The sequence below is a fragment of the Lissotriton vulgaris genome, chromosome 5, assembly GCF_964263255.1.
Source record: "Lissotriton vulgaris chromosome 5, aLisVul1.2, whole genome shotgun sequence".
Lineage (NCBI taxonomy): Eukaryota > Metazoa > Chordata > Amphibia > Caudata > Salamandridae > Lissotriton > Lissotriton vulgaris.
This window is the reverse complement of record NC_141693.1, coordinates 1,320,864,990-1,320,878,697: the sequence shown is the minus strand read 5'-3', so window position 1 is coordinate 1,320,878,697 and position 13,708 is coordinate 1,320,864,990. Positions and strand designations below refer to the sequence as shown.

Below are 13,708 nucleotides of genomic sequence, written 5' to 3'. Positions count from 1 at the left end.
CAGTGAAATCATCATAAACTGTAAGAGTTATCTTTCCAAACTGAAACGTATTGCAAGTGTAATGTTCCTGAAGTATTTAATTGGTGGCAGCGATACCAGAATGAATATGTGGTTGTTTATCTAAATGAACCAGTCTTTATTCTACAAAAGTGATATTTATTGGTGATATTTATTCCTGATATTTATTCTATTTATTGATGCTATTTATTCCCGAACTTATTTATTGTATTTATTTCAAAACCGAAACCCAGCAAATTGTGACCAAAAGAAATGTGTATGTGCTTTCCTGATTGAACCCTATTCACAACAGAGAGTTTTTATATAAAGGAATCGTATTTTTCTACAGCAGTGGTGTGGTGTCCTTCTTTTTGGTGACTGTACAGGGAGTTATTATTGGGTCAGAGCCGGCTTAGCACGAAAGCCTTCACTTGCCTTGTCACTTGAGCCAAGCTACCCCCTTTGCGCTGGGCTTGCCCATCGCAGGTCCAACAGAGAGTATTTCTTAGAAATAGATGAGTTGACATAAGTACGCTTTTAATAACAATTTAACATGTAAACTGAGGATTGAAGAGAAAACGCTTCTGAACATGGTTGAGGAAAGGAGGATTGCTTATAAACGATAATTATTTTGTGGGTGCAAGTCAATGTAAAGATACATATAGAATTCTAGGGGGTTGGGGATTCAAAGGAGGAAATGATCCTGTTTTTCCAGGTGTTTATTTTAGCTGTGGGAACAAAGCTTACTATAGGTTACCCGACCATTGATATGGGACCTGTTATGTGGGTTTGGTATTTCCTAAAATCTTTCATGTAGATAGGAGTACTAACGGAAAACATGAGATAGCTAAAGTTTTAAGTGGTAAAAAAAGAGAAAGTGTATTAGAAATTATAGGTGATGTTTTTGGAGCACTGATACCAGCAGTGGGAATTTCATTTAATGCAAATAGAATCTGAAAATTGTCTACAATAGTTGATAAATTGTCAACAGATACAGCAGGAGGTTTCCTGATGGTTGACACTGAGATGATTGCTATGAGAGCTATGGTAATGCAAAATCGACTTGCCCTTGACATAATTTTTGCAAAAGAGGGAGGAGTCTGTGGAATATTGAAAGTGCAACATTGTTGTACTTATATTCCAGATAAAAGTCAGAATTTTGAAAAATATATTATAAATATTACAGATCTACATAAACAGATTGAACCACTGGAGGTTGAAGGTGTCCTTGAAAAATTAGGTAGATGTTTTCCAGCAGTTAAGCATTGGTTTCAAGAGATAGGTAGTTCAATATTAGGTAAAATATTAATCCCAATAACAATTTTAGTAATAATGATTTTCTTGATAAGATTATGCTGTATAACGAAAATGTAGGAGGGATTTTAGAAAAACAATGAAAAAGGTCATTCAAGAGCGAAAAGCAAGGGAAAGACAAAAGAATGAAATAGAAATGGAAGATATTAGAGAAAAGATTTTTAAGGAATCAAAAGAGAAAACTACAAGAGTATAGACTGTACTAATATAAAGAATTCGAAACATGTTCTGCTAAATTTACAAAATTTTGAGATGTTTGGTGATAGGATCACCAGACGAGGGAGTTGATGGAGCGAGGTGGTAATCACAATTTTGTGCACCCCTCTCAAAATCAATATTCCATAACGATACATTTTACTAATGGTGTGATGTGTTTGAATAACCAACCTTAGAGTAAATTGCATACACGAAAACATATGGAGAAACTAATTTTGCTTGCATGAAGCGAAATAATTAATTAATATGTATTGTTACAGTGATGTGAACTAATGCATACCTTAAATATTACCAAAACTCAGCATATGTGTGCTTATTGTACGTGTTATTGTGCCAAAAGGTCGTTGGATATGTAAGTATAAATGCATATATGTGGCTTATTTACTAGGTAACAACTAATGGGAAAACATTAGTATGGTGGGTGGTAAACAGAAGGGTTTAAGTTCTATATTTAACATCAATTTATGTTTGTTTCTATGGTAGTTCCAAAATGTGGCCTGTGAGGCCTAGTCCGAAAATGGCCACTCTGATTTACAGCGCGCGAGTATTGGTCTGCGCATGTGCGTCCTAAGCCTACAAGCGCGAGTGAGCTGACTGTGCTCAGAGGAGAGGTTCAAGGACGAGTCGCCCCGGAACCTTGGATGGGTGCCAAGCATGGACGATGTAATGCTCGGATCATAAGAACTTTTCCCTATGTTTCATATGAAGGAAGCGCCTAGTCCATAAACTGTCTTAAACAAAGACCCTTTATTTTTCTGCTGAATCGTCGTGAAAAACATGCTGTAATGATGAGGAAGTGCTCATCTACCCAAATGTGTCCAATCCGAACACGAATGGGTAATGATAGTTACTTTTTAGATAGATAAAGTCAGACAATTAGTGTATAAAAACCCTTGATTTTGCCTAGAGGCATCGTTCTTTTCGATTTCCTCTGTAAATGCTGCCGGACTGAAGATCGATTCCTGGATATGTAAGAGACTCTAATAATTGAATATTTTTCTTTGCAGGACTGTAAGGATAAGATGAGGGTGTTAGTTAGGGATGTTAGGAGAGACTGAATTTGGAACTATCTGTTCTTTGCTAAAACTTTTGCTGAACTTTCTAAATAAAATGTTTATTTCTGAGCTTTAAAATAAATGTTCATTTTCTGAAATAAAGTTAAGATTTTTATTGAATAAAGAATTAATAAATGCCTAAATGTCTGACATACTAAAAGTTTGCTTTTGAATAAAAATTAGATAAATGAAGAAATAAAAGCTGGTCTTTGATTCTTCCTACGCCTAATTTTCGTTCTAGCAGATCCATTGGCATTATGGTGGTGTGTCTGAATAAAAAGGGTGTTTAAATGAAACCATGGTAACATGTTTTAAATTACAGGTGTAAATAATAAATAGATAAATAGGTTTAGACACTCCACCAATGTTATAATAGGACTCCTGGTTTGTTGGCCAAATCTTTGAAGCGGAGTCAAAATGAATAGAGCAAATGTGCAGTGCAATGGTCCCCACTGTTGAATGAATGTGTGTTCTGAGGATTAGGGGAAATGGCCATGGTAATTTAGAATTTATTTTTGGAGTCCCGCTGTAGCAGGATGAGGTACGAGGCAAGGATGCCCACTCTCCCCATTACTGTTCGCATTGGCACTTGAGCGGCTGGCGGCACCGGTGTGGGTGCGCTGGGACCGGACAATCAGAGGATTGAGATGGTCGCCTGACTGGGAGGACAAGATATCGTTATATGCAGATGATATCCTGCTCTATCTGACCACTCCCCGGGCATCATTGATTGCTTTTCTAGACATCCTTGCTATGTTTAGGAGATGCTCGGCTTTGCCATTAATTGGACAAAGTCGGTTCTCTTTGTCCTCAGCGGGGACCCACCCATTGTCCCGAACTCCTTTCCCCTCCGGATGGAGTCTATGGGCTTCAGATATCTAGGGATTTTCATTACTATGGACCAGAAGCTGAGATATGACAATAATTTGGGGCCTCCATTGGCTCGGCTTCGCCGGGATGTGGACAAATGGAAAGAGTTGCCGCTCTCCTTGCTGGGACGTGCCACACTGTTCAAAATGATGGCACTTCCCAGGTTCCTGTATGCGCTTCTAAACAGCATGGATCCTGTGCCTCCTTCATATTTCAAAGATATAGAGTCACTCCAGAGGCGGCTCCTTTGGGAGGGAAGACCACATATTGCATTTTCCAAACTCACATTGCCCTGGTACGATGGGGGAATTGGTTTGCCTGATCTCCGCAAATATTACTGGGCATCCCAGCTTGCATCAATTAATCATGCGATTTATGGATCGCCCCTTGACCCCGGCTATGCAATGGACCGGGGCCAGATGCCCGGACATGATTATATGAGAGCCCTCTACTCCAAACCGGGTAGAATTCCCCTCAATGGATTGACTGTGCACGCGGTCCGGGTGTGGCAGGCAGCTAATAGACATCTTAAGTGGGATGGGAAGATCACACTGGCCACTCCCTTGTGGAGCTCTGAAGTTCTGGGCAACTTGTGGAGATCAAGGGGCGTTGACCGGTGGGATCTCATCGGGATTTCATGGGTCAAAGATGTGTGGGGTAAAGATGGGATCCTTTCTTTCAAGGCCATGCAGCACAGCTATCAGTTAAGCGAGAGCGAGAGATTTAGGTACCTCCAATTGAGACATGCTTTATCGACCAACATACCCCGGGGTACTTCGCCTTCCGAGGCTTTCCCGCTGGAGGATCGAATACTGGACGGACACCTCTCTACTAAAATCATATCTCTGATCTACAGAAAACTGATTAATAATATGGAGGATCCTTTGGCTGTGCTCAGAGAACAATGGTGCACAGATGTTTTATTCATTGATGATGAGGATTGGAGAGAGGCTGTGTCTTCCCCCAAAATAGTGGCTATTCCTATGAGGTTGCGACTTGTGCAATTGAAAATCCTACACAGATCCTACGTGACGGGGCCTAGATTGGTACGAATGGGTTTGGCTGAAGATGGGAGGTGTCGGAGAGGATGTGGAGAGACAGGAACAATCATGCATATACTGTGGCACTGTCCGGAAATACAGCAATATTGGGTCAAGATCCATAAGAAGTTCCTGGAGGTGTTGGGTGTGGAAGTGTGCATGGAGACTAGACACTGTCTTTTGAATGTCTGGGAGCCCTCGGACCTCACAACACACGGGAAACGATGGGTGACACTGGCATGTATGGTTGCTAAACGTACCATCGCGCAATTATGGGGTGCTACTCAGGCGCCTCAAGTGGGGAAATAGATGGAAGACCTTGACTGGAATATGATCAGAGAGAGGTCGGTGTACATGGCTAGGGGTCGTCCTAAGAAGTGGGGGAAGATTTGGGGTGCCTGGAATAGCTATAGAGGAGATATTTGTACCCTTCCTACTGTGCAAACTGAAGTTGTTGTGTTGGAATCTCCGTGATCACTTTGAAAATCCGCAATACACATTGTGTTGGCTGGTAATGTACAAGTTATTTTTGTAATGAAGTGTACAGTCACCTTATGCTTGTCTTTTTACCTTTGTTTAACAATAAAAAGATTTTTTTTAAAACAAAAACCTGCAGGTGCTCAGCACCGGTGAGATCTGGACCACTTAAAGCCCTGCATGCAGGCATACTTAACACAGGCAGACAAGGCGCACATGCAGGCATACTTAACACTGACAGACAAAACACACATGCAGGCATACTTAACACAGACAATATACACATGCAGGCATGCTTAACACAGACAGACAAAATACACATTCAGGCATACTTAACACAGACAGACAAGATGCACATGCCGGCATGCTCAACACTGACAGACAAGGTACACACGCAGGCATGCTTAACACAGATAGACAAGATACACGGGCAGGCATGCTTAACACAGACAGACGATACACTTGCAGGCATATTTAACACAGACAGACAGGATACACATGCAGGCATACTTGTGCTGCAGGCAGCAGCTACTAACAACTTCAAAGGCAAGCACTAGACGTCTTAAGAGAATGAATGTAATATAAGGCTGATTTTGAGTTGCAAGATGCAAGGGTCCTGAAATGATCAGTCACTGATAAATGATAGAAATTGCACCCTTGTAACCACATGGATCTGGAATTACCAGGTTGATTTCCACATTCCTCATTCTGGGGAGTTCTCTGCTTCCACATACTACCTGCTCTGAGACTGACCCGTCCGACAAATCACAGGACACTCAAATGCAGCTATGATAAACTAAGCAATGATCCATACCATAGTTACCCACTGCACTTTATCAAACATCTTTGAAGGATCAACGTAACAATAATGGATGGATGTTAATGCCTGAAAATAGCATTTAAAAAGAAGCACATGTTCTACATGCCAAGAACAGATGCTTACTGGGTAAGTAACTTTATCCGTTCGAGGCATGTGAGCTGGAGGTCAAATGCTTTGCATAGACCATACAGCAGTAAACTCCCAAGGCGGTGGCTAACCTGTAGCTGTTGTAGTTGTTTGAAAAAGTGTTTAAGTACTGCCTGGCCTACATTAGCTTGTTTCCTCACTAACACATCTACACAACAGTGCTTGGTGAATGTGTACGTATGTTGTTGCCTTACAGATGTCAGCTAGGGGAATGTTCCCTAAGGCCATAGTAGCCCCTATTTTGCGGGTGGAATGAGATTTAGGGGGTATTGTCAAGGTTCTTTTCGCTACCACATAAAATGTTTGGATATATTTCACAATCCATCTTGCAATACCTGATTTAGAAATGGGATTGCCCTTGTGTTGTGGCAAAAAAGCAGCAAAGAGCTGTTTTGTCTTACGAAAATCTTTTGTTCTTTCCACATAAAATAGTAGAGCTCTTTTCTCACATTGCAGCCAAGACCTAGAACGAGCTAAGGGCAGACATCAGACACGCCCCTTACCTGAACACCTTCAGGAAGACTCTCAAGGCCTGGCTCTTCGGCTAAGCAGATCTGTGGACCCCCTCACGCCCCCACGCAGCGCCTCAAGACCCTCACTGTTGAGTAGCGCGCTTACAATTCCACTGATTGATTGATTGCTTCTAACATCTAGTGTGTGTAAAGCATGTTCTGCTGCAGAATCAGGTTGAGGAAAGAACACCAACTGATTGATGTGAAAAGCAGAAACCACTTTAGGAAGAAATTTGGGATTGATTCTAAGAACCACTTTGTCTTTGTGAAGTTGAACAAAAGGCTCTTATATAGTTAGTGCCTGGATTTCACCAACTCTCCTTAAGGAAGTGATTGCAATAAGAAAAGCAACCTTCAATGAGAGAAATTGCAGTTGACATTTGTGCACTGGTTCAAAAGGGTGGACCCATAAATCTCGTAAGGACTATGTTCATGTTCCATACTGGTGCAGGTGGGCTCTTGGTGGTATTACCCTTTTTAGTCCTTCCATGAAGGCTTTAATCACTGGTACTCTGAACGGAGAGAAGTGTTGTCTGTTTTCTAAGTATGCAGCTCCTGCTGATAAATACAAACAAATAGATGTGTAGGCTAATCCAGATTGCTGTAAGTGTAAGAGATAACATTGGATGTTTTGCACTGAAGCGTCAACAGTATTGATATTGTTATTGTTACAGTATATAAAAAAGTGTTTCCACATTGCTGCAGAACATGCCCTAGTAGTAGGTTTCTTAGCCTATTTTAGAATATTCATACAGTCTGGTGGTAATTGTAAATAACGAAACTCTATGACTTCAGGAGCCAAATCACTAGGTTGAGTTCTTTGGGATTTGGATGTCTGATTTCTCCATAGCTCCGAGTGAGGAGACTGGAGTTGAGATGCAGCTTTTGGCGTGGAACTACTGAGAGCTCTATCAGGGTGGGTCACCAAGATTGACGTGCCCATGTGGGAGCTATGAGAATGAATTTGAGGGAAGAATGTCTACCAGCGGAATGAGTGGGAAAGGCGGAAAAGCAAAGGCAAATCTCCCTGACCAGTTCATCCATTGGGCATTGCCTTTGGAGATCGGGTGTGGAAACCTGTAGGCGAAGCTTGGGCATTTTGCGTTTTGAGCTGTGGTGAACAGGCCTATGTGAGGAAATCCCCTTCCTGAAAGTAGGGAAGAAAAATTTAGGGATTACGTTCCCACCCATGGATTGGCTGTCTCTGTCTGCTGAGAAGGACTGCAATTTGATTGTTTACTCCTGGAAGATGTTCTGCTAGGAGATACATTTTGTGATGTATGGCCTATTTACAAATGGCTTGTGCTAGGTGTGACACTTGGAGAGAGTGTGTCCTTCCCCTGTTTTTGTATATACTACATGGCTGTCATGTTGTCTGTGTGGACCAGTACAGTTTTGCCTATTAGATGAGTTTGGAAAGCTTTGAGTGCTAGAAAGACTGCTAGTAGCTCTAGGTGATTTATATGGAGGCTCTTGTACTTAAGAGTCCATAACCTTCGGACTGTGTGACGTTGTAGGTGAGCACCCAAACCAGTGAGCGATGCGTTTGCTGTTAGGAAAGTTCGAGAGGAAAAAAAATCTTTCTTATCCTCTAAAATTGATCAGGCGGCCAACAAAAGTAGAGAACTTTTTAATATTGTAAAAAGTTTCTCGTATCCTTCATCTATTAGTCGCCCTTTCCTTACCACGAGTGACTAGACCAAGCGTATGGCCTGCTTCTTCCATGAAAAAATTCTAAGCATCCAGGACTCTTTCACTAGTTAGCCATCAGAGCACGAGGAAGCTAGAGATCTACCACTAGACGCTTGCTGTAACATGGATTTCCATCTCTAGCAATTCCCTGGGATTGCCCTTGAGCTATATCTCACACTCAAGAAAAATCTTAAGTCAGGCTCACCCTCCGATCCTTGTCCAGCAAAAGTACTGTCTTCTATAGCAGAAGTGTTCAACCTGGTTGTTAACCCGATTTTAAACACCGCACTGCGGGGGGGGGGGGCTTATGCCATAAACATGGAAACATGCTAAAATCCTCCCTCTTTTAAAAAAACGCACGGCAGTCCCCGAGGTCACCAGTAATTACAGGACTACCTCCCTCCTGCCCTTTTTCTCCAAGGTCTTGGAGAAATATGTCAATGAAGTTACCATGAAATATGCGAAGGCCAATCATCTCCTGCCCCCAAGCCAATCTGGCTTTAGTGCCAACTTCAGCATGAAAACTGTCTTGTTAGAAGTTGTTGAGACACTAAAAGCCACATTGGATAGAGGAGGTAACGTGGTCTTGGTGCTGTTAGACCTCTCCGCTGCCTTCGATACCGTTACCCACAAAAAAGTTCTGCAAAGACTTGGGGAGAGCGGATCGGAGGCACGGTATTGAAATGGTTTACGTCCTTTTTAAGTAACTGCTCACAAACAATCTGGTCACCACCTTTCAACGCAGAATTCCCCCCCCCCCCTCCCCCCCGAACGTTGGGGTTACTCAAGGCTCTATTCTGAGCCATACATTATTTAATTTGTATATGCACCCCCTTGCCCTTCTCGCCAAGAAGCACAGTGCTAAAATAGTGTCGCACGCGGACGACACTCAACAGCTGTTCACGTGCGAGAAGAATATTGAATTCAATGGGACTAGGATAAACAACTGCCTCTCGGACGTTTTTTCTTGTTTCAGTCGAAACCAATTTAAGTGTAACTCTGATAAATCAGATTTTTTTTTCAACTCTCCTCCATATGAAGCATGGCATACCTGGTGGCAGCAGGACATGCCCTCCCCCCTCATCTGCTGTTACTATCGTGAAAAACTGGGGGTTAAATTGGATGCCGTCCTTTCTATGAAGGCGCTAGTCCAATCAGTGGCTGGGGCCTGTTTTGGGACGCTGAAAATGTTGAAGAATTTTCTCCCCCTACTTCCATTCTCCCATAGGTAAACAGTTGTCCAGGCCCTTGTGGTGTCGAGAGTGGACTACGTCAACTCCATGTATTTGGGACAGATGATTCAAAACATGGCAGCCAGGGCCATCTTTTTGACTAGACCTAGGACTCGTACGTCTCATTTCCTGTTCTCACTTCATTGGCTCCCGGTGGGGAAATGAATTCATTTTCAAGCTCTAGTCCTGGTTTTGAAAGCTTTTCATAAGATTGGTGCCCCCTACCTAAGGGAAAGAGTTCAGCCTTATATATCACAGCGCACCTTGAGGTCCTCTACCCAGCGCCTGATCTCGACTCCTAAGGTCCTGTTTTCCCGGGTAGGGGGAAGATCCTTTCAAGCAGTAGCATCTCAACTTTGGAGTGGCCTCCCTCTCCCTCTGAGACAGATCCCGGACCTCCTGACTTTCAGGCGGAATATGAAAACATGGCTTTTCCAGCTCTAGGCCGATCTGATTCTGTGGCGAGGGGGGCTCTGTTTGCTGTTATGTGGTCTTTGCTCTTAGCGCCAGGACACTCTTGGGAGTAGCCGCGCGCTCTATAAATACCAGATAACATAACTTAACACTGTCTGTGTAACAGAGTCGAGAAAGGGCCGCCATTTGGATAGTTTTTGTGGGTTCCAACACTGCAGAGAACGATGGGTGCAGCCATTTACCAGCACTAGATCGGTGAACTGACCCTGCGAGTGGTTCCACTGACTTGCTAAGCTTTCTCTGGGGCCGCGCAAAGCGGGTACAAACGCCCGTTGCACCAGGTGGCACTTTATATAATATTATTATGGATCCTGGGAGCGCAAAATTGAACATTTGCAGGAGTGGCTTTGGATCAGGATCGAGTCAGGGCCCACAACTTGGAGTGGGACCGAAGTGAAGACTGCAACTACTTCTTCTGTTTGCCAGCATAGAATTTTGTTTTCCAGTCCTGGATCACTTTCAGGTGCACAAGAGCACACTTACCACACAATTGTGTCCCAAACGCAAACTCCAAAGACACCTTGTGCAGGGCTGTGACCAACATCTAGCTTTAAATCTGCCATTATTAGTGGGGGGGCAGTGTTCCTCGGCACATTGTAAATCCATTTTAGGAGATATTGGAAAACTGACAATTGTAAGCGTCGAAAGGCAAGGAAAAGAAGAAACTACTGTCAGTGCTGAGTGTTGGTGTTTATATGCAGCTCTGCTCTGCCACTTCCAGGGCAGTGTGATGCCAACACAGAGCCACACAATGCCACCTAGTGGCACGCAGGAGCACTGCTATAAAACAATCTCCAGGTCTACTCATGCTCCTTGCGGGATTTTATAAGATGAGAAATATGTGGTTAGAAGTGCCCATGAGAACCAGTTTGCCTGCAACTGTACTCATAGAAACTATTTCTAACCGATCAGGAGCAATTTTTATGAGCTGTACTAATGGTGAGCTCAGAAAAGGTGCAGATAACTGCCGGCTAGTAATTCCTCACTCAGCATAAGTAAAGCTTTGGGGAATGCTATTGCCAACAGTGCAATTTGGTCCTCTCCAGGTGATAGCACATTTTTCTGATCACTTTATCAATCCCCCATCTGCAGCATCCACAACATTCACTTCCCTACTTTAGACCCCCATTGGGCCTGGCTTAGCTCATAGCAACTCACCACAGTGACCTCTGTGGCCACTGTAGCATGCCTGGGCCCCAACACTCACCACTCTTCTGATTCAATTTTTCCCATGGGACACCGACATGCAATGCCCACTTCAATAGCAAGACCAGCCATTAGCGTTGCAAGCGACATTCAGTACTCTGACACTAATTCAACCAAACACTCCTGCTCACCTCCACGTCTTGGTCGGCTCGTGCTCTGTTCTCCCTCACTCGCTCGAGCTGTTGCTGTGCCTCATCCAGAGCTTTGGACTTGTTCTTCATCTCCTCCCAGAGCACCTGCTTCTCCCACTGCGTCCGGGCAATGTACTCCTCCTGCTCCTTTTTGAGCTTCATTAGTTGCTTCATCTTCTCCTCCTCTTCCTCTAGTAACCTGTGGGGAGATGTTGAAAATGATCACTGGACTCTCAGCAACACTATCTCTGAGTAAAGGCTATTTTACTGTCCCTCCCCACAAAGTGCTTCACCACACTTTCACCTTCCCTCCCTGCACCCTCGGAGACAAGGGTTTGCACCTTTAGTTTGATTTCCCACATCAGACCTTGGAATCCAATACTCCAAAGCCTAACAAGCAACAAGGACCTTGACCCCTTAGACTAAGTGCCCTTCCACTCTTCCTGTGGAAATACGCACAGCCACCTGCCCTACAACAGAAGTCTTGAAACCACACAGCCTTGGGGATGTGGGTCTAATACAAAGTTCAGTCAATTTGCATCTTTTTTTATTTTGGCTGTCACCTGCAAAGCCAGAACTAGTTCTAGGAACTATGTAGATACTCTCACGGCTGTATTTTAAGTGGCAAAAAAGTAATCTTTCTTAGTGGACAGGACTTGTCCCCAACTATGTGCACAAACCTGAGGTCCAGCTGACAAGGATGTGAGAATCTGACTGAGTACAAAGGACTCAAACTAGATGAGAGCTGCCTTCCTAGTAGGACCCAGAAGCAATAACACTAATGTCTGTTTGGTGATCAAGTCGCCCTGTCCTGCCAACTGATACATTAAACTCTTAAAAGTCTGGCATTTACCAAACTTCATTTTGTGCCATGGGGTGTGCAGGTGTTGACTGGAGAATGAAGCATTCCATCCTGAGCTTCAACTCCATCTCCTGTACTGAAAGCCAATCCCTCAGAATCACAAGGTCACTGTACCCCTTGTCCATGGGCTTCAGACCAACAATAGTTTACCTCCCTTGCACCCAAGCCTCTTGGGATGCAGAGCATTGTGTGGGTCAGACTGTGCTGATTTCAGTCTCTTTGAATTCACTACTTCAGTCCCAATGGTGGCATGGTATTGTGGTTACTTATGCTAAGCCCACCCTTCCCCAAATTTCAGTCCAATCTGGTTACTCCCAGTAGCCCAGGACGCTGAAGCAGCTGTAGGATCACTGCTTGGGCCATGAGCCCACATGCCTTGACCTGATCTAATTTGGAGATGTGAAAGCTTGCATTTTCTAAAAATTGGGCAAAGAAAATTGTACATAACCTTTCTTTAAAGTATATTTCATTTTTGAATTTTGAAATATCTCTTTATTGAATTGTTGTGTGGTATAGGACTTTCAAGAAAACCACATATTATGCTATGTTTACATAGTATTGGTACTTCTGTCTTTTATGAGTTGTAACAATAAACCAATTTAACAAAACAAACAAGGGTCCGGCTGTCATTTACAGTTAACATTACCTCTAACTCAAGCTGGCGGAAGTACAATATGCTATCATCCACTGTCCCATATACGTCACCCCACTGGTGTGTCTTGCTTCAGAGAGAGTACATAAGCCTTGTGAGGGTAGCACCCCGTGCATTAATGACATCTTGACTTTTAATAACTAAAACTTGCACAGTTACTCTGTAGGGTGTTAGAAAGGAATTTAGAGAGAAGCTGAATGAATTCTGGAAAAACGAACACATTTTAAAAAAACGTCTTTTTAATTGTGATGACAATGCTTTTAATATTGCACTAACCCTAGCGTGATTTGCACAGTATTTTGGTGCCTACCTGACCTGCCAGAGCGAAGGGAATAGGGCACTCGACCACGAGCACCAGCCGCCATCTTGGGGCAGGGTCGGGAAGCGGTCTAGCTCTTCTCCACTTCCGGGAGAGAGCTATTTAGTCCTCGCTCGACTAGGATCCGCAGCGGACGAGCGCAGTGGGCGCGCGCCGAAGACGCGCCTAAGACAAGCCCGTCTGCGCCCGTCCGAGCCAGATCCGGGCCCAGGGCCACTCCCCCTGGTCCTGCTGCTATCCTACATACAGCTTCCACCCTACGCTATACTTCCACACAGCTGCAGGAATGGAACACAGGACTGGGTATGTCTTGTCAAGTACTTCCGTTACTAAAACACTCATTATCCGCATGAAGCCGGACATACGCTGGATGGCCTGTTTACGAATGACCATGGCATTGAGTTGGTAGCAACACTACCTTTGATCTGGTCTGACCACCAAGCCATTATTTTTAGGATCCGGATGCTACCACTCAAACCCCCTCAGACCAAAGATAGGGCACCAGTGGGGGCGCGGATGTGGAAAAACGCAGACATACCACATCTCTCAAATCTCTTGCTGTCATCTGCTCCAGAAAGCGGAGACGATACTGAAACTATGTCCATTAAATTTCAGGAATGGATCTTAAAAGCAGCGAACGAAGTTGCTCCTGAAAAAACTTATTGCCCCAATAGAACCACTCCATCTGCCCA

General features: G+C 43.8%; 1 protein-coding gene across 1 annotated transcript in view; it reads right to left on the bottom strand.

Annotated features, from left to right (window-relative positions):
• Positions 1-13,708, bottom strand: part of DEF6 (DEF6 guanine nucleotide exchange factor) — a 478,117-nt gene that overhangs the window by 180,709 nt on the left and 283,700 nt on the right. The window contains exon 9 of the mRNA XM_086923236.1: positions 11,184-11,382. Coding sequence (XP_086779362.1) covers positions 11,184-11,382 — 199 coding nt within the window. The remainder of the gene's footprint in view (positions 1-11,183; positions 11,383-13,708) is intronic.